The 23,349-nt window shown below is 48.7% G+C and overlaps 8 protein-coding genes across 8 annotated transcripts; 5 read left to right on the forward strand and 3 right to left on the reverse strand.

Annotated features, from left to right (window-relative positions):
• Positions 1-148: 148 nt before the first annotated feature.
• Positions 149-1,388, reverse strand: N7509_006903 (uncharacterized protein; the record flags this gene model as incomplete). The annotated part of the gene is made up of 6 exons (XM_056631540.1): positions 149-212; positions 273-303; positions 358-437; positions 493-899; positions 960-1,298; positions 1,362-1,388. 6 exons carry the CDS (start codon positions 1,386-1,388, stop codon positions 149-151), a joined length of 948 nt encoding a protein of 315 aa, XP_056487091.1.
• A 73-nt stretch (positions 1,389-1,461) lies between these two features.
• N7509_006904 (RNA polymerase II mediator complex middle subunit MED1) lies at positions 1,462-3,754 on the forward strand (the record flags this gene model as incomplete). Its single annotated transcript, XM_056631541.1, has 2 exons — positions 1,462-3,063; positions 3,188-3,754. The coding sequence occupies 2 exons, from the start codon at positions 1,462-1,464 to the stop codon at positions 3,752-3,754; spliced, it is 2,169 nt and encodes a 722-aa protein (XP_056487092.1).
• Positions 3,755-8,236: 4,482 nt separating this feature from the next.
• On the forward strand, positions 8,237-9,766 carry glnA (glutamate--ammonia ligase; the record flags this gene model as incomplete). The annotated part of the gene is made up of 5 exons (XM_056631542.1): positions 8,237-8,239; positions 8,331-8,363; positions 8,455-8,547; positions 8,765-9,269; positions 9,327-9,766. The coding sequence occupies 5 exons, from the start codon at positions 8,237-8,239 to the stop codon at positions 9,764-9,766; spliced, it is 1,074 nt and encodes a 357-aa protein (XP_056487093.1).
• Positions 9,767-10,764: 998 nt separating this feature from the next.
• On the forward strand, positions 10,765-12,956 carry N7509_006906 (Zn(II)2Cys6 transcription factor; the record flags this gene model as incomplete). The annotated part of the gene is made up of 2 exons (XM_056631543.1): positions 10,765-10,919; positions 11,012-12,956. 2 exons carry the CDS (start codon positions 10,765-10,767, stop codon positions 12,954-12,956), a joined length of 2,100 nt encoding a protein of 699 aa, XP_056487094.1.
• Positions 12,957-12,975: 19 nt separating this feature from the next.
• N7509_006907 (MBL fold metallo-hydrolase) lies at positions 12,976-13,833 on the reverse strand (the record flags this gene model as incomplete). Its single annotated transcript, XM_056631544.1, has 1 exon — positions 12,976-13,833. The coding sequence occupies one exon, from the start codon at positions 13,831-13,833 to the stop codon at positions 12,976-12,978; it is 858 nt and encodes a 285-aa protein (XP_056487095.1).
• A 472-nt stretch (positions 13,834-14,305) lies between these two features.
• On the forward strand, positions 14,306-15,975 carry N7509_006908 (NAD-dependent succinate-semialdehyde dehydrogenase; the record flags this gene model as incomplete). Its single annotated transcript, XM_056631545.1, has 5 exons — positions 14,306-14,347; positions 14,402-14,489; positions 14,544-15,284; positions 15,343-15,560; positions 15,589-15,975. 5 exons carry the CDS (start codon positions 14,306-14,308, stop codon positions 15,973-15,975), a joined length of 1,476 nt encoding a protein of 491 aa, XP_056487096.1.
• Positions 15,976-16,340: 365 nt separating this feature from the next.
• On the forward strand, positions 16,341-19,324 carry N7509_006909 (uncharacterized protein; the record flags this gene model as incomplete). The annotated part of the gene is made up of 6 exons (XM_056631546.1): positions 16,341-16,871; positions 16,931-17,194; positions 17,494-17,840; positions 17,898-18,014; positions 18,074-18,294; positions 18,672-19,324. 6 exons carry the CDS (start codon positions 16,341-16,343, stop codon positions 19,322-19,324), a joined length of 2,133 nt encoding a protein of 710 aa, XP_056487097.1.
• Positions 19,325-19,451: 127 nt separating this feature from the next.
• Positions 19,452-21,290, reverse strand: N7509_006910 (putative MFS transporter; the record flags this gene model as incomplete). Its single annotated transcript, XM_056631547.1, has 4 exons — positions 19,452-20,045; positions 20,103-20,697; positions 20,752-21,063; positions 21,127-21,290. 4 exons carry the CDS (start codon positions 21,288-21,290, stop codon positions 19,452-19,454), a joined length of 1,665 nt encoding a protein of 554 aa, XP_056487098.1.
• Positions 21,291-23,349: the final 2,059 nt, after the last annotated feature.

The following is a 23,349-nucleotide window of genomic DNA, read 5'->3' on the forward strand; positions in this document are numbered from 1 at the left end:
CATGCCCAGGTGGCGGCATGGGGTCGTATGATCTCTGTAATTTAGAGAACTTGTATAGGTACCTAGGTACTAGGTATGGGTGGAGGGGGATGGAGAGGGAAAGGGAGAAGAAGATATATAACTTGAACGCTCTTTAGATCTTGGTTTATTACTTCTCCAGCTCTCGTAGTCTCTGCACAAGCTTTTCTCTGAGGAATGGACTCAATCCCAGGCTATGCCATGGAGTTAGCAAATCATCGACTCCGTAATAGTATAAGCAAACAAGCTCTTACATTCCGTCTCGGGTCACGGTCCGATAGGTGCCTGCTATATTGTCAGCGGGGCAAGGTGTAGATACCAGGGTTGAGTATACCATACCACTAGGCTGATAGTTTCCATTCCCATTTACAAATTGACCCTGTCCATCAACCTCGAGACTACCGAACATATCCTCGGGCCTGTACAATATTAGTTAGAAGCATCTAGCAGCCTCGTTCGTTAGCTATAGCGTACCAAGCGATTCTTCCATACTCTGGAGGTCGTCTGCTATCGGAAATGTGTATCCAGCCACCTCTGCCAGCAGACCCAGCACCACCTTGACCACTGGCTCCACCACTAGAGTCTCCCATCTCTTTGCGCCGTCTTCCGCCCCGCTTGCCAGCAAGTAGCACGCCGCCTGACATTAGATTGGCACCTGAAGTGGACACCATGACTTGGGCCTGGGACTGTGCATCGGGATCTTCATGAGCATGCTTGGTAAAAACTTCTTGGAGGACATCGAGAAACTTTGAGTTCTCTCTGAGCGAATCCGCGGTTGGGGGGAGCTTGGTTGTAACTCCAATGGCAAGTTTGGGGTTGACTGGTTCGGAGGGTAGGAGGGATAGAATATGTGACGATGGGCTTTCACTAGGAAATATATACTGGAGGAGAACTGAGTTAGCACCACAATCGCAGGTAGCAGTTAACCTCGAATCGCATACTATATGAGGGTTCCCTTCCAATGTAGAGACACTGCGAATGTGAGCCCATCTGAGCGCACCAAAGACCTGACGGCCAAGTGATCGTGTGGCAAACATCCCAAAATTCCAATCCGGAAGACCACTAACTTTACTCAAGAGAGCAGTGGTGAAGTCCGGAGAAGGTGAGCTTCCAAGCATTCGGTCATCGTGCAGATCCCAAGGCGGTGAGTGGGCCTTTTGTTTTGCCGGCTGCAGCTCATCGCCTGTCAACCGCGAATGCCGGCGTCGTTGATCTTGAGGCTGCAGTGGATTGAGCTTCTTGCTTTGCGCGCCGTGTGAGATTCCCTGGCGCGACACTTGCTTAAGACATCGGCTCTTTTATAGCTCCCCGATTGCTAGCACCACTACGAAATCTCCATTGACCTGCAGACTGCTGCTCCCTGACGGCATCGCGCAGCTAAACGGCTCAATACCAGGCTTCCGCCCATGATATCACAGTAAAACCACTGTGATACACTACGACATGGCGACTCCATCAGCAAAGCCGGGTGCAACTCCCACTCACCTCACCTCATCGCCTCACCCATCCTCCGCGCCCCTCTCCCGCTCCATGGCTCACAAGTCGCCTTCAATGAGAACCCCGACAGCCTCAGGCCCAGGATTAAACCAGCCACCAAGCACTTCGTCGCATCAGTATACCACGCCTCTCGCGACGACAAGCGCTGTGGACGATCCCGTTAATTTCAGCTCCCCCTCAGCGCTTCTCGCGCTTGGAGGCTACGCTGGGATCAGTCCCTCACCTGCTGTGCATGATAGCCTGGTTGGCACCAGCATGAACGAGAACGATATCCAGAACCTGGGTATGCAAGGTCTGAAGCTCGGGGTCGCAAGGGATAGCGACGAGGAACAAAGGCATCGCATTGAGGAAGTTGTCCGGAGTCTTCGCACCCGCGTTGCAGGAAGAGGAGTTTCTCGGGATGGCATAGAGCGGCTGAGTCGCCTGGAAGGCCTTGAACGTCTCTGGCAAGATGACAACATCAATATTGCAGGCAACTTCGTTGACTTGGAGATCGAATTCCACGCCGGCAATGACGTTGTTAAAGAGGTGAATTTACAATATGCAACTGCGGAACATACCGACGGTGGGCGGCGCGAAGCTGCTACTTTGGTCCTGAAACGAAATCTCATACAATCCCTCCAGGACGCCGATTCGGGGAAATGGAGATCGCTCGGTCCGTTTTACAAAAATCTGCAATGGCTGGCGAAGCTGGACAAGCTCAGCCAGGAGGTGAACTGCTTCGAGGCACTCGAGGGTCTTGAGGATAATCTTAAGCGCATCTGGGCAGAAGAAAACAAGGATGGACAGCACGGAGGTGATCATGAACATCTTTGCAATGGGGTCATTGGTCGCCCGACGATGCATAAGGGCACTCGGGTTGGATTAGGCCTGGAATACTGGATTGAGCAAGCGAAGCTACTGGATTCGAAGAATATTGCTACATCTGCCGATTCAATGGCGATAGACCACCCGCAAGAGACAGATCCAGAAGTCGAAGACCAACAAAAAGCATGGACTGTAATGATCGAATGTGAAGAAGGATACCCATCCTTACGCATCTCGAAAGAATGGGTCGGAAACGAGATTTTCGGACCCAGAGAGCGCAGTGAATCGTTGCCCTCAATTGGGTCCGCGGAGTCAGTAAACTGGCTTGAGCCGCCTCGGACCATGCGCTTGCCACACGGCGACCATCCCGATTCCATGGCTCTCGATTCAAATATGTTGGGCCATTCACCCCCCAATCGTCGCTTTGTCGCCAAATTAGAACCCCCCCTTGACATTCCAATTCTCGCTGCCTCCAATATTCATCAACACCTTGGTATGCAATTACCCCAAGATTTCAAAATGGTGACCTATGATGGTTTGTTAGTCCCAGGGCCAGCGACGGACTCATCAGCTCAGTTTGGTCGAAGAAAGCACAAATCTTCCATCGAAGCACCCGATTCAACGGGCAACCCTTGCACAAAAAGTCATACATACACCTTCCAAGCATTCGAATCTGTCACAGGCCGTACAATTTCTGAACTCCCCTTTTCTCATCCTCGACAGCTCGCCGAAATCTTGCCGGTAAGCTTTTTTGTCCCCTAAATATTAGTTGTTGATATTAACCTGAACTAGGTTCTCCGCCAATACGCTTTGCTCGCAAGCATTATCCGGCGAGCTTTTAATTCCCCCCCTTTGCCAAGAAAAGAAACCCGAGCCACCAAAGACCGTGTCGTTCAAATCTTCCATTCCCGCAGACCCCATTTCAGAACTACTTTCTCAAAACGATGGGCTCACCATCCTGAGTAACGAGGACCCCAACGAAGATAGGCTGAATTTTCTCTTGGGCGATGGGTTGGAAAGTGGCACCGACTGCGCCACCAATGGTCAATCTAGTGATCCTACAGATGATGGTATCAAAGTGGACATTACATTACGCACACAACTCGGACAAGCGCCGGCTGTCATGCTTTTCATCACTGATTCTACCAAGACCACGGATCAGACTCAGCATGACGACCCGTTAATATCAATTTGTTTCGAGGTTGGTCTTAATGGCCGTATATCAACGGTGGACAGCTCAGGACTTGTGCAAGGAAAAACACAGCATTACAATGGCGACTCAGAGATGCACGGGGCAGATGACTCCGGATCTGAGTGGGAGCTGCAGAATATCCACAAGAGGATCTCCAGGGTCCTAGAGATCTCACAGGACATTGGCATTCTGGTGGAGTGGGTCCTGCGTTGGCAGCGGCAGCGGGCTGTCAGCGGCTGAGGCAGAGACAGGAGTCCGGACTTCTAGGGGCTTTCGGTCTCCCTGCCCGAGCTTCTTCCCGGATCATCCGTCATCCGATTATCTCTGCGCCAAGTCGGGACAGCTTGCATAATTTGCGGTCTTATCCGATTCTCCAGTAGGGTTGCCCACCCCTGGTTTGGTGCATGGGCAAGTGTTTCTCGGTTTATTGCCGTGTGCACTGTGCAACCTGTCAAACCGCTCCGTTTGCCGTGCGGCTCGCGGCAGATTGACCCTGGGGTTTATCTGACCATGCGTAAACATGGGTGATTCCCGCGCCTGTGCATTGACAGTTTATCGAATGTGATAATAGCTCTACAACAAACAACGCCGGTGTCCTAGATCGCAGAATCCCGCAAACCAGAAGCATTCAAACAAAGCCTCGCGAAATGATGCTGCATGGGAGATGTATTTAGCATATAGCTTTCTATGGCTAGAGCTTGGGCCTCACCCGACAGCAAAAGGATTTTGATATCTTTTGAGTCACCAGCCATTCATACTAGTATTTGCCTCTAATATGAAGTTCAAAACACAATATCATAAAGTTAAACATACAAACACAGTAGGAAGACACCAGCAGTAAAGGGCTCAGCAGCATCACATGATTCATTTTCATGTTCAAGTTTCTACATGACAGACGCATGGCTAGGCTCGCTGAAATTCTTGAAACTTGGCGACTTTCCACCAAATCATCATCATTACATCGTTTAGTTGATCAACACCCGGACATCCCCCAGCGGTGCGGGGTTACCACTAATTCTGCAGCTTTACGTCGTCCTCGCATCGGAGTCCATCAAAAGGAGGAGAAAGTGCGTGAATAGCCGAATCTAAAGTCTACGATGTTTTTTATCCATGACGCGCCGGAAGCGGGCACGAAGTGCTATGGATGAGGCACTAGGCCGTTCGGCGGGATATCTTACTTCTTGAAAACTTGAACTTGAAAGAGGTAGTAATAAGACGCTAAGAGTCATTAAATATTCAATACTGAAATACACAGTACATATACATGAGGGTTTATCAGGACCAGTCGTGGTACGCCACCCCACCAGCTGAGGCTTTTGCCATGGCTGATGATGGAGACGCTATGACATCGTTATCAGTGCCTGGGAAACCAGTCGTAAAAGTGCCCCTCATTATTTTGCGAGTCCACATTCCGGTGAGGGATTTAGAGCATTGCTTGGAGAAATCCCTCTTACGTGGAAGGTATTTGAAGCGTAAGAATATGCTGATCCATGTCAAGCAAAGAAACGGAGGTAGTAGTTTCAAAAAAATTCAAAAACACTTGAATGGTCAGATCAGAAATACATACACGCCAGTGATTACCGTAAAGCATGCCGGGGCTGGGACCTCCAGTTCCAAACGCAGAGAATGGCCAAGCGTTCTAACCGGACGGGGGTAGTCAGCGCCATGTGTCAGACCAATGAGCGATGACCGATAAGAAAGCCAGGGTTAATGTCGATCCCGGACTAGAATACCCAGAATTGACCATCTGGGACCACACCTGGATTATCCTTTGCGTTTCGTGACTGATCGAAATACAATTCCACTTGCTGTGGCCGAGGGTATGTGTGACTTTCCGCTTCTCTTCAGGGCCTAGGGTATCCTGGATAGGGCATTGTGCAGGAAACCCGGCCCGGCCATACTGTAGGGTACTCCGTACTCTGCGCCTCGATTCCAGATTGATGACTAACACACCTTGAGTCATGTTTCACGCCATGCTATTCTTGTCCGCGCGGAAGAATCGAAATAGAACTCAGCGCGGCTGTGCAACACGATTCCTTCTTCGGACTACTCCTCCAGAGAAAAGTATTCGGGTTTGGCCGAGACGAGGTAGTTCTGGCGAGTGCAGTGTATTATATGTACTTGAGGTCTCAGGTATTCTTAGACAGGGCTGAAGGGTGAGGATCGGAACCCTTAGCCACTAGGTCGCCTTCCCGATTCTCCCCCCTAAATCCCCCGACCTTTTGCTGAACACCCATTTGCCCACGAAAATACGGGGGGAGGATCAAGTAGCCACTTTTTCAAAGAGTTCATTGTCCGCCGTGACCATCTGGAGAATCCCTACTCTGGGGTTCTCTTCTCCTTCTCCCTTCCATATACAAAGGGCTAACTTTTCACCCGTCCTCAACCCTTTTACCCTTAAAACCCTACCTAATGCGGAATTTCCCACATCCGACTCGATTTGTTTTTCTTACATAGCCGAGTACATACATTGTAATATAATTATTAAATAAAAAAAAACCTGAAAAATTAAAACAAAAAATCTCGAACGCGACTCGTGATACGTCCCGCCGAATCCCAGTGCCGTGGCCGGCATCGGGGCGGTTCCATTGGCTCATGGTCCCGCATGATTGGTGCTTCGCCGGGGGTTTCGAGAACGTTTTGCCACGCTCCACTTGGCCGGCGACTCGAAGTGGCTGGGTGATGGGGGTCGATGGGGGTCGATGGAGTTTGAGGATCGTATCGGTACTGACTGGTATCTGTTGGTGGAGGTCCACCCTGCATCGGTGGGTAAGGTATCGACGCATGAGGGCCTACGGTAAGATTTGCATATCGCGCAATATTGGACATCGCTGCAGGTACACTATGGGCGATAAGGTCTAGATGGCGGTGTTGTGAAGCTAGAACTTCTCTAGGGTCGGATATGCCACGCGGCACCGTGCGAAGTGCAGATACACCAGTAGCACAATAATAGCCATTGGCCGGGCTTCAGGTACCGTTTTTGTTGGACGGTGAATCTGCGAAGGAAGCTTGAGCACATCTCTTGAAGCTCGATGTGTCTGCTAGTACGAGTATTTTTACAGACAGTGGTCTGGGTCTTTGCATGCGCATGATGTGCCAGTGCGTGGACCCTTTACAAAGTATGCTCATATGTATCCGTACTCCATACATTTCCATTTATACAAAGAATGCATGTATCCGATGGATTCAATAAAGTCAAAGTCTGAAGTTCATCGCCCGTACTTTGTACTAGTAGCGTGATTATTCTTTGCTTTTTCTGATATGTCTATGATAGCGGATTTAGTTGACCACCGGGCTATGTATGTCTGTACATAATATCTAATATCTAATCCCGGCCTCGCTCTTGATATGCCAAGACTGCATCCTAGCACGGTTGTGGATTGACAGCTTGTTTTGCTTGGGCAGGTAGTATCGCAGCAATGCGATGCAAAGCACAGCATGGACCCGTAAATTATCCGACCAGACAGATTTAGATTTGTATAATTCCCGAGTGCAGCTCTTTCTTGCCAGATGGACGGGCGTGTATGGGTGCTGGGTAGAGGGGGAACGATGAACGATCCCCGGATTTTTCCCGCTCGGGATCAGAGGACCTGGATAAGACGTGGGGTTCCCCTTACGGGAGATCACACACGACCGCCCCTGACCAGCTTTAGGAGGCAGATGCGTAGGTTCGTCCAATCGAGAGAGCTAGATTTGAATAGATTTGAAGGTCAGGGCAAGCCTCTAGGGTCCTTTGCGAGTTGTTATCGGTCCAACGGGAGAAGTGGGATTGATCATATTACCGGGCCCCATTACAAGGCCTGGTCGGTGATTGGATCTTGCTGGGTGATGGTTATCACGAGGAAGAGGCAAATATATCCTAAAGATATCACTTGGACGAGGGAAAAGATACTACTACTACTCCGTAGTGGGAAGTTTGTCACCTTCAAGTGGCGGTCTACAGAAGGAAACCCGGGAAAAAGGGACCATTGTAAACCTTGAAAATGAAATGCGGAGGTCGGAGGAACCCATTTAGAAATCGACGGCCGAGCAGCCAGTATGAGTATGCGGGTAGCGGAAGATCGCTTGTGATCGTGGTGAACTTCTCGGCGACGACCGGGCACTGCAGCGCTTGTATGATGCTACGATGATGACACGGAGGGTGGCGCTGAAATTCTGGGAAGCTTGCGCTTGTCTCGCTTGAACGTAAAGACGAGGGTTTTGTTGTACACCTCCTGACCCCCTGAGACTTACTCCTTTTTTTTTTTTATATCTATAAATTGAAAGAAGCAAAATACCTCAAAACATGCAACGAGCGATTTTTCTGTTTCCCCAACGACCCCGGTTTCGGGCAGGAAGAATGTGTTTTAGTATGAGGCACTTTTTTTTGACGCCGGCAGGATGTAAGGCGTAAGGTGTAAGGTGTAATACCGACATGTAAGATTACCCGTAACAGGATACGGCTAGTCAGTTTCGGGAGTGGCTGACCCACGCCTTCCTCATTCTCCGTTTTCCCCCCCAAAAGGTGAAAAGGCAGTGACTAAATTTAAATCTTTATCTTTCCCCCTCCCCACCATCTAAAAACTCACCCTCCTCCCTCTTTTTGGATTCTCCATCCATCTATTCTCTGTGCTTTCCTATCCTTCGGGATTCTCTTTATCCATCTCTTCAACTTCAAACCAGCTTGCTTCGCAAGTCTACCTCTGTGTTTTTGAAACGCTTCACATCACATCACCATTCATTATGGTACGTTGTCTCCCATCTCCCATCTCCCTGGCGATGCTGTGACTCATTCATGATGAATTTGAATGCTAACGATTTTCCCTCTTATTAACAGGCCGATTCAACTGTCATCTCCAACACGGAGAATGTGCGTTTGATTCTCGATACTTTGGATTTCCACAATGGCCTTTGAGCCAGAGAGGAAACACAATATACTGACTTGCCCTGGGGGTGATTAGCTCATGAAGTACATGTCTCTCGACCAGCGTGGTCGATCGATGGCTGAGTACATCTGGATTGACTCACAAGGCGGAACTCGCTCCAAGACCAAGGTATGTGGTTGTCACTGTGTTTCTCATGTGTCTGCGTGTGAATACATGGTTGCTGGGCTTGCAGCGTGGTGGCGTTCCGGCCTTATCGAATTTGTCTCGATAAGCCCAGGTTTTCCCCCACGCGCGACGCAGCCGCCCGTATCACGTGAATAACGAGGGGCATTTTTATCATTATCGTTGTGGTGATCATCAGCTAACTCGATTGTTCCCACCACAGACTCTCTCTAAGCCTGTCACTTCCGTTGACCAACTCCCCGAATGGAACTTCGACGGTTCCTCCACCGCCCAGGCCCCCGGTGACAATTCCGATGTCTACCTCCGCCCCGTCGCTATCTTCCCCGACCCCTTCCGCCAGGGTGACAACATTCTGGTTCTGTGCGAGACCTGGGATGCCGACGGAAGCCCCAACAAGTTCAACTTCCGTCACGACGCCGCTCGTCTGATGGAGACCAACGCCAAGGAGGAGTTCTGGTTCGGTCTCGAGCAGGAGTACACTCTGCTCGGCACTGACGGCTGGCCCTATGGCTGGCCCCGTGGTGGTTTCCCCGGTGCCCAGGGTCCTTACTACTGTGGTGTCGGTACCGGCCGTGTCTACTGCCGTGACATCGTCGAGGCCCACTACCGTGCTTGCCTGTATGCCAACATCAACATCTCCGGTATCAACGCCGAGGTCATGCCCTCTCAGTGGGAGTACCAAGTCGGCCCCTGCCCCGGCATTGACAGTAAGTTTCAAAATCTCTATCTGCTCGACCCCCGCAATAAACTAACCGAGCTATCAGTGGGTGACCACCTCTGGATGTCCCGCTACATCCTTCACCGCGTTGCTGAGGAGTTCGGTGTCCGCATTTCCTTCGAGCCCAAGCCTATCAAGGGAGAATGGAACGGTGCCGGTCTGCACAGCAATGTCTCCACCGCTGCTACCCGTGCTGAGGGTGGTATGAAGGCCATCGAGGCTGCCATGAAGAAGTTCGAGGCCCGCCACGTTGAGCACATCGCCGTCTACGGTGAGGGCAACGAAGAGCGTCTCACTGGCCGTCACGAGACCGGTAACATCGACAAGTTCTCATATGGTGTCGCTGACCGTGGTGGTTCCATCCGTATCCCTCGCCAAGTTGCCAAGGATGGAAAGGGATACTTCGAGGACCGTCGTCCCGCATCCAATGCCGATCCCTACCAGATCACCGGTATCATCGTCGAGACGATGTGTGGTGGCCTTTAAGAAAATCATCATGTCTTAGCGTTCCGATACCCTCCGGCATCAACTGGGAGTTCGGATCATGAGAGCGGCCTGACTGCGCGAGGGAGCCCTTAGATTATTATCTCCGGTGCCTTTTGTCTCTTATATTTTGCCGTCCGTCTTCTGAACCCTATACCATCCTTCTCCTGGCGCCAAGGGTCCGCCTCTGCGTTCATTTCAACTCCCTCGTTGCTTTCGCCGATTCTCCTCGTTTTTTCTCTTTTGACTTCCCACAACGTGGGTTATGTGACACGTACAATAGCATAGAACCATTACATGGATGGAAAACACAACCATCGTTTGAACTCACACAATCTGCGCACTTCTCGTCTTTTATATTCTGTAAAGCTAATATACATTGCGTACCATCTTCGCAAGTTTCAACTTTAACCCGATATAAAACGAATTAAAACGCAACTCCATCAGAAAAGCAGCCCATTCGCTACGTGACCGAATTTAAGTAGAAGAAAGGAATCGTTTGCCAATATTATCGGGATGGATTACAAGGACGTCAAGGCAGGCATTGAAATACTGGAAGAGATGTCAATACAAACGATATGGTCACCGCGACAAAAGGGGAGAAGGCGGAGGTGAACGTGGCCGCATGGCGCTGCGTGAACTGGCAGTAGCCGATTACGTTCATTCATTGGGGGTGCTTTTTACTATTGCATCCAACTTGACGCTATCACCCTTTCAGCATATCCGACGCCCCAACCGGATCTGCTCCACGCGCCTCTGATGGTCATGGCCCGCGATTCTTTCTCGGTTAATCATAGATGATGCCGAGCCTGTACCCCACATATGTACAACACACCCCAGGCTCCACCTCTCCATCCCATGCCAGACGGGTAGCACCCATGCCTCCTCGGACATCGAAGTACGACTGATTGAGTGGTGTGCAGCAAAGATCACTGATAATACTCCATATCGTCAAATCTTTCCCTGCAGAATCTCCTGAATTTAAGCCCCCATAACACCTGATGTCGGCTCAAGCGGGGACGCGGAAAACGCTTATCCGAAGCTGCGAGTTCTGTCGTTCCAGAAAGGTCCGATGTGATAGCCAGCGACCATCTTGTAGGACGTGTTTTGATCACCAGAAAGAGTGTCTTTATCGAATATCCCTACCAAAACCAAGGTAAGCCTGATTAGCCCGCGACTAACAGGGAGTTGATGCGTATTATGCAGATACAAAATTTGCATGAAGACTTTGCTGATATTTTGTTACAGACCAACAAAGGCGGTAGTCAATGCTCTTCGCTCAGAAAACAAACGACTTGTATGCTTAATACAACGATTGAAGAATGCCAGTACGCCAGAAGAGCTATGGGTAGCTCTTCATTCGGGCAAAGATGAAACCTCAAGTACGCAGCAGCAGGGAGCCACCATACCGCTTGCATCAAGCAATGCAGAGAGTGTTACTCTAAATAGAGAAGAAATAAACGAACAGACAGAAGAATCGGAGTTTGTTGAGCTTGTTTCTCCCCAAAAGACCTTTGACACATCATCTTACATCTCCGTGGACGAGTCCGGCAATTTCAATAGTTTTGGACCTTCATCAGCATGGCAGATGATAACAGATGCTCCAGCGATTGTTCAGAAAATAGCGACTGAAAACACAAAAAATGCATTGGTTGCTAATGCCGCCCTATCTCGTCAGTCAGAATATCGATTAGCAACTTTCGGCGAACTAGCTGGCGTACCCATCGATCTAGCAACTCATCTTCTCGAGCTTCACTGGAATCGACAACACCACACATTTTTACTAACATATCGACCTGCCATCATACACGGCTTATTGGAGGGTGGCGAGTTTGGGTCCTCATTTTTACTGAATAGCATTTTCGCCTGTGCCAGCAAATTCTCCACAAGGCCCGAGCTGCGAGACACCTTTGGCAATGCACAAGAAGCGGGATCTAAGTTCTTTCGCCGTTGCGATGAACTAATGAGCAAAGAAAATCTCCTCCTTCGCCCAAGTCTTGCGAGTATCGTGGGACTTCTACTTCTCGGATCAACTTATGTGGCACGTGGTGTGACCACCAAAGGCTGGCTTCTCACGGGGTACGCGTTGCGCATGATATACGATCTCGGTCTCCATATAGACCGCAAGTCATCCGATGAGGATAACGCGATCGAAGAAGAAGTCCGGAGAAGAATCTTCTGGGGTGCCTTTATCTGTGACAAGCTTCAGAGTTTATACTTGGGCAGACCGTTCGCTATCAAATTACGCGATGCCCATGTCTCGCTTGAGTTGAAGGATATCATGGAAGAAAATGAACTATGGACTCCATATCAAGATTTGGCAAATCAGACGATGAACGACAAGAACGTATCCCGGTCCAAATTCCCAATCTACTCCGTCTCATGCTTCCAGAGATTTTGTCTCCTCTCGAAAATCATGACGAGAATAATCGATGAGTTTTATGTTGTTGGTGCAACAGTGGAGAGTGCTCAATCAAGTCTGCGCAGCATCGACAATCTTCTACAACAATGGGAACAAAATCTGCCTGAGGGGTTACGCATAGATGCTACGAGTCACTGCGGACCAGCAGTAAGCCATGCTCCAAACGTCCTTTGTTTACATGTCATCTATCACGCATTGAGAATACTCCTGCATCGCCCGTTGGTCGCCGATGGGCACCTGCGCTCGGCATCGCCGCTAGCCGTATCGTGGAAGCGCTGTTCCGAAGCAGCAGAAAAGATCACGCAGATAGTCGCTTTATATCGACAGCTCTACACCTTAAGGGGAGCTCCATATCTCATCAGTTACGGTCTTTATGTGGCGTGTACTATACATGTTCGCAATATGGGCGTGAATACCAGTGAAATGATCGACAAGAATTCTTCTACGCTAGAACGAAGTGTCCGTTGGCTTGAAGAGCTGGCAGTTCCAAATCCGGCTGTTGCAAAGACTGTTTCAATCATAAAGAAATTGATGAGTGCGAGAGGGGTCAGCTTGGACCTTTCCCCTGGTACCGTTAGGATTGCAGTGCAAGAAGAGTTGGCCAATACTGAAGAGGATCATGGCCGTGGTACCGACTCAGCTCCCCTAGCCCGTGACACAGGCTCATTGATGGACCCATATTTCTTCACTAACGAATGGGACGAGTCATTTTCAGGTGACCTTCTGTATGGGTTCTTAGAACAAGAATCCCTCGAAGGAATTATTTCATAGGAGAACTTTTGGTTTGCTGCTATAGGAAACTCATATCATGTGCTATGCTATATTGAGTCTGTAGTCCCGACCCAAAACGATCGTACAGACTATTATAGATAGCATTGTCATGCGCTAGTATCACCTGCACATTTTCCAACTTTCTCATTTCCTGCACTCTCTGCAAGTGTATCTCAGCGAGCTCTTTATCGTGATGAGCGCATTTCGACCGGCCCGTCTTCTCATCTAGATAGACAGCAGTCACACCAACCCCATCCAAGATTCGAGTATCATGCGTTGTATCTCCAGCCAGCAACATCCACTGATTCGCATCACTACGCACAAGCAAATTAACATGCCCAGGACAATGACCAGGTGCATCTATGATGTACATTGACTGATCTCCGAAAAAGTCATGGACATCGGGAAACGGGCCCAGTGGAGCCCAAAATGACCTATCAGTCGCGGGAGGTAGTTCGACTGTTCGATCTTGGGGAAGTAGCCTCGAGTCAAAATGTGAAAATGCGTTGCATGGATAACTGTCCGGACCATGAAGAAGCTGCTTTGCACCAGGTCCTATGATGAACTCTGTTTTAGGCCCAAACTTGCTCGGGTCTCCGACGTGGTCATAGTGGAGATGTGAGAAGATAATAGCTCGGATATCCGACGACGGGTCGATGTGCTTTTGGGTTAAACTAGCAAAGACATCTTCTGGGACTTCAGATTTAATAACATTATGTAACCTCTCGAAGACTGCAGGCGTATATCTCTCGATGTCTTTTCGGATTCCCAAGTCAAAGATCACTTTTTGACCTGTGGATTCATGCTCGAGAAGCCACGACATTGATGGTACACGGCGGACATCATTTGGATCCGAGCCAGCTACAAAATACTTCATGGGGAGGTGTAAAAATCCCCCGGATAGTATTTGGATTCTTATTTTCGAATTGAGGGTCGGCTGCTTGGGAATAATATCTGTCATGGTGTTTGAGGTGATTGTGTTGATCGAGAGGCGAGTGATAATGAAGCGATTTATGCTGAGTTGATATTCTTGACTTTGTTATGCTGTTCAAGACAGTCTGAGACCCGCAAATTCTAGAGACGGACAGAAGCTACGTACCCTGGTCAACCGGTCCATGCGCATCGGCGGTCCCCCCGACCAACCCCTCACGGAGAGTCTCTCTCCAAAAACCATTACGACATCCATGCTACTCCCTTCGGGAATAAGTTTCAGACCAATCTAATAAATTGGTTGTGCTTGGGGCCACACGAGCTCTCCGCTTTTGAGCCAATATACTGTCCACTTGGGCTCTACAATCTAGCATCAAGACCAGATCTTCGCGACTGTGCCAGCAATCAGGATGAGCTCCATGTCCGGACTCAACGTCCTATTGAAGAGAATACCATACAAGGTACGCTCTTGATTTGCCATTCAAAGGGTGCTCCTAGACTAAATTTCCTTTCAGTTCAAAACTCCGTCCCTTCTTGACAGTAGGGCCTTTATCGGGGGGCGCTGGACACCTGCAGCATCTGGAGCAACATTTCCTGTCTATGGTGAGGGTCAATAATAATTCGATCTTTAATTGATCTGCTAATCAACTGGAATAGATCCAGAAGATAACCAAGTAGCATACAAGATTGCGAATATCTCTCGGGCGGAAGTAAAGACGGCAATCGGTGCCGCACAGACAGCCTCGAAACAATATAAGCAACTCACCCATCGCAATCGCAAGAATTTACTCCGCAAATGGACCAATTTGATAAAGGGAAATCGTGATGATTTGGCAGCTATTTGCACGCTGGAGCTCGGAAAACCCATTACCGAGTCTTATACAACTGTCGACTATGGAATCAGTTTCCTTGAGTGGTTTGACGGTGAGATCGAGAGACTATATGGGGAGACTATACCGGCGGCCCGTGGAAGCAATCGCATCATGACTTCTCGTGAGCCCCAAGGCGTAGTTGCGGCAGTGACACCGTGGAACTCACCCGTGGCCATGATTCTTCGAAAAGTCGGCGCTGCTATTTCAGCTGGAAATGCAGTTGTTCTCAAGCCTGCACCGGAAACCCCGATGTGTGCCATTGCGATCGCAAAACTGTTTGAGCAAGTGGACTATCCCGAAGGGACCCTTAATATTGTCACTGGTGACGCTGCAGCATCTGTAGATATCGGAGACGAGATGTGTCACAATCCGGCAGTGCGACATTTGAGCTTCACAGGATCAACTTCCGTGGGAAAACTCCTTAATACAGAATGTGCGAAGCATTTGAAGAAGACTAGCATGGAGCTGGGTGGGAATGCACCATTTATTGTGTTTGAAGATGCCAACATCCAGAAGGCGGTTGATGGTTAGTATTTCCCCAGAGCCACAAGCAACTCTAGCTAATTAGCAACACACCTTGGTAGGTCTCATCGCTTGTAAATTCCGATCTTCTGGACAAACATGCGTATGCGCTAACCGCGCTTTTGTCCATCATTCCATCATCGACGAATTCGCAGAAAGACTCCAGACAACAGTTGATGGCCTTTTCAAATACGGGTCAGTATGGGACCCGGATGTTAATTTTGGCCCCCTATACTCTCCCCGGGGCGTAGAAAAAGCAATGTCGCACCAAGAAGATGCAGTGTCGAAGGGAGCTAAGATAATATCAGGGGGGTTTTATTAAGGAAGACCTGGGACCGAACTTCTATGTTCCGACCATTCTTACTGGCGGCCCATCGCAAGAAATGCGCTCATGGACCCAAGAGACCTTCGGTCCTGTCATGCATTTAACCCCATTTGAGACGGAGGAAGAGGTTATCAAGCTGGCCAACACGAAAGAAAGCGGGCTGGCCTCATATTTCTATACTGAAGATATTTCTCGAGTATGGAGAGTTTCCGAGGCTCTAGAGACGGGTATGGTAGGTGTGCGGACAGGACTCGTGAGCGCGTGCGAGCAGCCCTTTGGAGGAATCAAAGAAAGTGGAATTGGGCGTGAGGGTTCCAAATTTGGGGTTGAGGACTACACTAACATCAAGAGTATTACTGTTGGCCTTTGAAGAGAATAGGTAAAGTTCTGGTAGATACTAAGAGAATTTGGAATGCTCTAAAGTACATTTACATTGCCGGAAAATATTTTAGGGCTGTAAATCCCCCCCAAAATAATGATGGGGACATAGGGGAATACCTAATTCACCTCAGGTCTTCCGCCGGAGTGTGTGTCTCCGACATCGTTCGCACATCTCACCGGAAGAGCAACATCCCCGCACTGGCACCTCGGCAAGCATGAGGAGAGGTCGAAGCTATGTCTGGGCATCGAAATAAATAGGTATGATTGTTTTGACTCTGTGCCCCGTGGCTGCAGGAGTAATCGTCGCTAGAAATTCAGGCCAAATAAGTTCGTCACGCTCACCAGCACCTCACCATGCGGCCTACTATCCCACTTTCACTTGGTCGTCTTTCTGGCAAAACAGCACTTATAACAGGGGCTGGGTCTGGAATCGGCGAAGGCATAGCTAAATTCTTCACAAAAGAGGGTGCAAATGTTGTCATCGCAGATATCGCAAAAGATGGAGGAGAGCGTGTCGAGAAGGATATCCAACAATCTCATTTCGAAGGGCATGGACGGGCTTTATTTTTGAAGTTTGATTGTACGACAAGTCGAGCATGGAAAGATGGTCTAAAGTTCGCTCGCGATGAATTTGGCAATCTGGATATCGTGGTGAATAATGCTGGTACAACATACAACAAAAAGTCCAGTGTCGAAGTTACCGAAGCGGAGTTCGACAAGATCATTGCTGTCAATACTAAGAGCATTTATCATAGTGTTGTCGAGATCATGCCTTACATGGCAGAGCAACGCCGGGGTGTTTTTATCAATACATCATCGGTGGCTGGATTCAAGGTTCGACCTGGACAAGTGTTTTATGGTGGGACCAAGGGCTTTGTGAACACCGTGAGCTAAATACTCGGCGTTCTATCCTAAGTTATTTTTACTTATATGGTTCAAAATAGATCACACAGGGACTAGCTGCAGAATGGGGCCCGTATAATATTCGAGTGAACTCGATCTGTCCACTACGATCTCCCACGGCTTTATTAGAAAAGTTTTCTGGTGTACCGGATACACCAGAGGAACGTGCCCGATTCTCCAAGAGTGTCCCCTTGCAGAGAATGGGAGATGTTGACGCTATTGCTCATGCTGCCGTTTACTTGGCGAGTGATGAGGCAAACTTTGTGACTGGAATTAACTTCCCTGTTGACGGAGGGAGGTTGGCTGTATGAAAATTAGTTTGGGGGGAACTTGAATTCAACTATATTTTTGGAAACCATACATCAACCACGCTCTCAAACATGTGACTGCCAAGATGTGGGAGAATTCGGATAGCAGATATAGAGATGCTGGAATAACAGTGGATTGCATCAATGGATTTTGTCATTCCATGAATGAGTCGGCTTATTGTCGGAGCTTCTTGGTCCGGCTGCCTCGTAGCAAGCTCTAAGATAAGAGAAAAACGCCGCCATTCGGCATCTTACCCCATACCCCGCGCGTAGTCTCTCTTTGTTACGATGTGGAGAAGTATATAGTGTCGATCCCCAATTGCGGGAAAGTAAGCAATCGCTACTGCTTCTTGCGTTTTGATTCCGTACTACCGACAACCATGGATCTTGAAAAGGAACCCCCAGAGCACACGGAGGAGGCACGATCTGTTGTCTTCCTTGATGACCGTGAGGAGTATGACTATCTTTCGAGCAAATTTGACACAAAACGGCGAGACAAGCTCCTGCGGAAAATTGATTGGCGCTTATTGCCGATACTGTCTCTATTCTATCTCATATCGTTCATGGACCGAGCCAATATTGGTAACGCGAAGCTACAGGGCCTCGAGGAAGATTTGAACTTGACTCCCGGCGAGTATAACTGGTATACAACTATTCTCTGAATTAACCTATTTTATATTAATTATTTGTTTGAAAATAGGGCATTGACTATATTTTTCTTCCCTTACGGCGCCTTCGAGGTTCCTAGCAATCTTGCATTAAAGTTTACAAAGCCCTCAATATGGATTCCTATTATCATGCTCTCATGGGGCTTGGTGTAAGTTAAAATTTAGTATTCTTCGATATTATTCTGGCTTACCACCACATTTTACTCAGGATGATGTGTATGGGTTGGGTGCAAGACTACTCTGGATTATTGGCGACTCGCTTTTTCTTAGGAGTGACCGAGGCTGGTCTATTTCCGGGGGTAACTTATCTTTGCTCTACGTGGTATTGCCGTTATGAGCTGCAGTTTCGTATTGCTCTGTTCTATTGCGCAGCCAGCCTCGCAGGTTCTTTCTCGGGACTTCTTGCATTTGGCATAGGGTTCATGGACGGTAAGATTTTCTTTGACTAATTAGTATAAATGATCGTTGCTGATATGCCCTTCATCTATTAGGGACCAGAGGCTATAGCGGCTGGCGTTGGATCTTCATTCTGGAGGGCGTTCTCACAATAGTGGTCGCCTTAGTCTCACATCCCTTCATATGCGATGATCCAGTATCGTCTTCCTGGCTGACTATAGAAGAAAAGCGATTCATCACTTTAAGGCTACAATTTGACGGCCACGAAAGCGGATACAAAGAGTCTGCATTCCAGAAATATCATTTGAAACAGGCTTTTTTGGACACGAAAGTTTACCTCAGCTGCGTAAGAGCTTTCCATGCCTAGAAAAACGAATTCGCGACTTAGTAGCTAACCCGAAATATTTTAGATATTATTCACGATCGTATCTATGGAACATACGCATTGTCCTTCAGTCTTCCCACGACAATCAAGATCCTTGGCTACACTGCAGCTCAGGCGCAACTTATGACCATTCCAGTATACGCATTTGCGAGCATAATGTGTGTGCTCAATGCATGGGTCTCTGACCGCCTGGGGCGCCGATATCATGCTGTTGTGGTTCCCTACCTGATCGGAATCATAGGGTTCATTATTTGCATAACCGTTGACCCGGTAGAAAAGCCAGGAGTTATCTATCTTGCGATGTTCTTCATTGCAACTGCACTTTTCCCCACGACTCCCAGCGTCGTTTGCTGGATGGCGAATAATCTATCGGGACAATGGAAGAGAGCAGTCGGAATGGCTCTTACATTTACTGGCGGCAACCTAATCGGAGGTGTTGTCGGGTCTAACATCTTTTTGGTCCGAGAGTCTCCAAAATTTCACACGGCCTACTACATAATGGTGGCCGTTTTTGGGGCGGGCATTTTGGTCGCCACGTTCAAATTATGGCTTCTCATTGCGACAAACAAGAAGCGAAATAGTCTGATTGAATGTGTGCCGGAGGAAAGACTGGCAATCTTGGATGAAGAAACTAAGTCTTTGGGAGACAGAAGCCCCTTTTTCCGTTATACGCTATGATTCCCGGTGTGTCTGGGAAAAGAAGTAGGACGATGATATCCGCGTGCTTTGATTTACTTTGGCATAGAACTTCATTATGATTATTTGAGCAACCACCAATCCAGTCTTCTACTAATAAATATTCCTATTATTTGCGAACGTTCTTCGCGCGTTCCACCCACCGGTTGACTCCAGATCCTAAGCCCTTGAGACCACGCTGTTCCAACTCGCGGGCTGCTGCTCCGTCGGCTACACCGTCCGCGTCTTCCGCCTGGCGTTGGCGGCCATCAACGACCCGAACCAAGATCTGCATCAGAACGGCAGCAAGGATACTGGCGATCAAGATCCCAACCATCACTAGGTTACTCTTTCGGTACTTTTGACGCCCAGGGGCCTCGTAGTCGCTCGTCCAACCTGAGTAGAGTGCATAGGTGGTTAGAATGCTACCACAGTTACCCCATCCAGAGACCACGGCAGATGCAGCAGCCACACCGACTTCGCCGTGTCTCGGCTGGAAGATCTCGGCAGTCCATGTCATGGTGATAGGCACAGTGGGGCCGAGGCCGAAGCCGATGATGAGGAGGCCACCATAACGAGGCCAGGGGTTCTCTTCGCTGCCAGCATAACTAGTGAGAAGCAGGCCCAAGATTTGAATCAAAACTGGGATAGCAAAGAAAACGGCACGGTGGCGATGGAAGCGGTCTGAGAAAGGCGTGACGATAACAATGGCGATCAAATCCATCTACAGACCAGTTAGCTAAATCACAGTCAGGATGATATCGGGGTAATGGATACGTACAATCCAAATCGGGGCTGTCAACAGACTGATGACGACACCGCTAAGGTTCGGGTTGATCGCTTGGATGATCAGATTTGCGTACAGCTGGACACCAATCCCAACGCCGACAACGCCGAAGTACATGACCAGTAGTGGCCAGAGTCTCCAATCCATAAAAACGTGCAGGAGATCCGTCCATGTCCATTTGGCGCTGTGGTACACACGTTTCATATCGTGGTAGTGGACGACAGCATCCTCGCCAGTCAATGCGGGGGCAGTATCCGGCAGCCAGCTTAGTAGCTTGTGACGCTTAGGAAGAGGTTCTCCGGGCGGAGTGGGACGGTCTGGCAACCACCAAAGCTGGCCGAATCCGAGGGCAATAGTCACAATACCCCAAATGAGAAACATCCACTGGAAGCCAACATAGCCCCTGAGGCCGTCCATTTTCTGGAAACCCGCAGAGACTAAACCGACAACGGCAGCGGATACTTGCGAAGCAGTAAAATAGTAGCCGATGCGTTTTCCAATACGCGAGGGCGGATAAAAGAGAGTGAGATAGTAGGTCATGCCAGGCCAGAGGCCAGCTTCAACGATACCGAGAAGGAGACGCAGTAGGCTACGTATAGTCGATTAGCATGGGATCACAAATTCAACGAAAATTTTCACCTACTAGAAACTCCACTCGGCTTTCATAGCAGTCATACAGGTACCAATTAGACCAACACTGAGCACAATACGGCTCATCCAGACGTGCGGGCTCAAGCGGGTCATGGCCAGGTTGGATGGTACATCAAATATCACATAGCCAACATAGAATAGCGCAAGTGCGGTTGAAATCTCGTGGGGGTTGATTTTCAAGACAGTTCCGAGATCGTGACCCGAATCCTCATTCATGGTCTGTGCTAGGCCAACATTGGAGCGGATAGCTGAACAGAAAAAATAGAGAACCCAGAATGCAGAAATGATTCGGCGATCCAATTTTCTGTAACCCATTGTTAGAAAAGTAGTTCAGGAATATTTCCAGACTTTTGAAGCTGTGATTCACCTGTAGATTCGCTCAATATTGGCTACATCAAAGTGGCCTGGCTCGAGATCGTCTTCGATTGTTCTGGACACCTGCGATTGCTCATGAATATTCTCAGAGACAGGTTCCTTGTCGGCGCTGCTAATGCCACTGTCGGCGTACTCGGGGGCGGGCGTAGTCGCCATTTTAGATGCAGAGACCAAGTTCAAGTGGGCTTCCCATAAAGAAAAAGCCAGTCTAGGACTGAAACAGGGAATAAGAATGATGCGCCGCTACAAGACTAATTAGCGGGTGGGCTTTCCGATGGCATGTATAAGTCGGGAACTTTGCCGAGGTCTAAAGGTATTCCCGGCGACGCTAACAGAAAAAAAAAGTGAATAATGGATCGCATATACTTACCTTGAGATGACAGCCCCGGTGGTATGCGCCCGGACAACTCCGCTTCAACGCGAAAGCTGATCGGAGAAAAAAAAAATACTTGTAGAAGGCAAAGGCGGAAACCCGTTTGCAGATCTGATAAAGGAGGGGTGCTGGACAGCTGACCGGGAATGGAAAACTGTGTATGAGTGGTCTTATCCTCCTCTGATCCTCCCGTCTGGTGACACACAAACAAGAGAAGGAAGACCAAAAAATATGAAAAATATGGAAAACAAGAAACGAGAAAACCAGCAAGACTAGCTGTTGAGCCGTTGAGTCGCGTCGCGGTGGGAAAAAAAAAGAAAAGCTTCCGACTCTCGGCGCTGCGATTGTTCAGAACGGAGAAGCCTTCCCAACCGACTCTCCCACTCACCGAGGATAACCTTAAATTTCCATCCGATGGAGTCCCCGGAAAGCCTGGACTTTGTATCAGGTCACCCCTTCGAGAGAAATTTTAGACCCACACCTGGCGTTATCATTTCGAATATGAACAATTTCAGGAATAATTCATCCCATCGGTACTCCGTATTGACAATCCTTTTACATCGATCTATCTCATCGCCGGTTTCGGTGGGTCACGTGACCAAGTTGAACCATTGCGAGATTATGTAATATAATTCTCCAACTGTATTGATAATGACACCCCAAATGTGAGCGCGAAAGTTGTGCAGAGTATAGTACTACTAACTAGTAGTAGTATACTCATACTCGCACACTTCAAGTTCAAGTTGTTTTTTATAACAGAAATCGGCGACAGAATTAATTTGAAAGTAAGGTTCTCGGGCTATACTACTACGAGTAGTTCATAGCTTCAGGGCTCAAGTGTAATCTATATTCTATTTTCAATCCACGCCACTCATGAAACTAATGAGGAGCGGGTTATATTCATCATTGAATTGCCCGATGTCAGTCATCAAGGTTGAGGTGGGCGGATCCTGATAAGCTCTGAATCGGCTCATCCTCGGATTTGTGGGGAAGACATCGACCTATAATGGAGCTGGGAAGATCAGCATGGCATGGATGCTCCTACTCCACTACAAAATGCATCCTTATACTTCTACCTCTCAGCAGGAATAGCGGTGAATGAAGGTTCCACTAATTAAGCCGAATTGTGCTGTGAAGACACATAAATCTTTAACTGCGCCTTGTGGGGATGTGGCGATTTAATCTTCGCGAAGAGCAGTTTCTCTGAGGCCTTGTCTAAGCATTGAATCTAATCTATTTTTGTCAAAATTCTATCTGCTGAATCTAATGAACTCATAGCACTTCTAGCCTGGGTGATGTTATGCCCCTCAATATTTACTACCTCGTATTCGCCCACGCTAGTTCTCTAGTAAATTCTCAAATTATATCACGAGACACGCTAGCCCTACTAGATTCCTGAATCATGGTCCTTCTCCGAATCACCAAGGTTGTTAGACCGGGCAGCAATTAGAAGCCTAGTACCTTGGCAGCCACAAAGTATGCAAGGAGATAGCTCAGGGACCAACCAAGGGCTGCGGCAGCTCCAGCCCAGCCGACAGGGCACCAGCGGCTCGAGTGATGCCAAGCATCATGCCTCGTATTTCGCCAACAAGCCCAGCTAAAGTTTACAGCCACAGACACGTTCTCTCATCCGCCATCCCATTTTCCCGTCAATACGAGGTGCACCGTGCCCACTCGATTCATCCGGATAATGGCGCCTCCGCACTTATCAGAGCCGCAGAGTCCTCCAACCTATTTAAACCTCGGGAGGTCTCCAGCGGGATGTGCCTCCCAGCTCACCTCACAGAAAAGGGATAATTCCTTCTGCAAAGGTCATCCCGGAAGCTGAAGCCTGATTTCACA

Source organism: Penicillium cosmopolitanum (genome assembly GCF_028827165.1).
Source record: "Penicillium cosmopolitanum strain IBT 29677 chromosome Unknown utg000008l:1.0-4398992.0:1.0-4402845.0, whole genome shotgun sequence".
In the NCBI taxonomy this organism is placed as follows: domain Eukaryota; kingdom Fungi; phylum Ascomycota; class Eurotiomycetes; order Eurotiales; family Aspergillaceae; genus Penicillium; species Penicillium cosmopolitanum.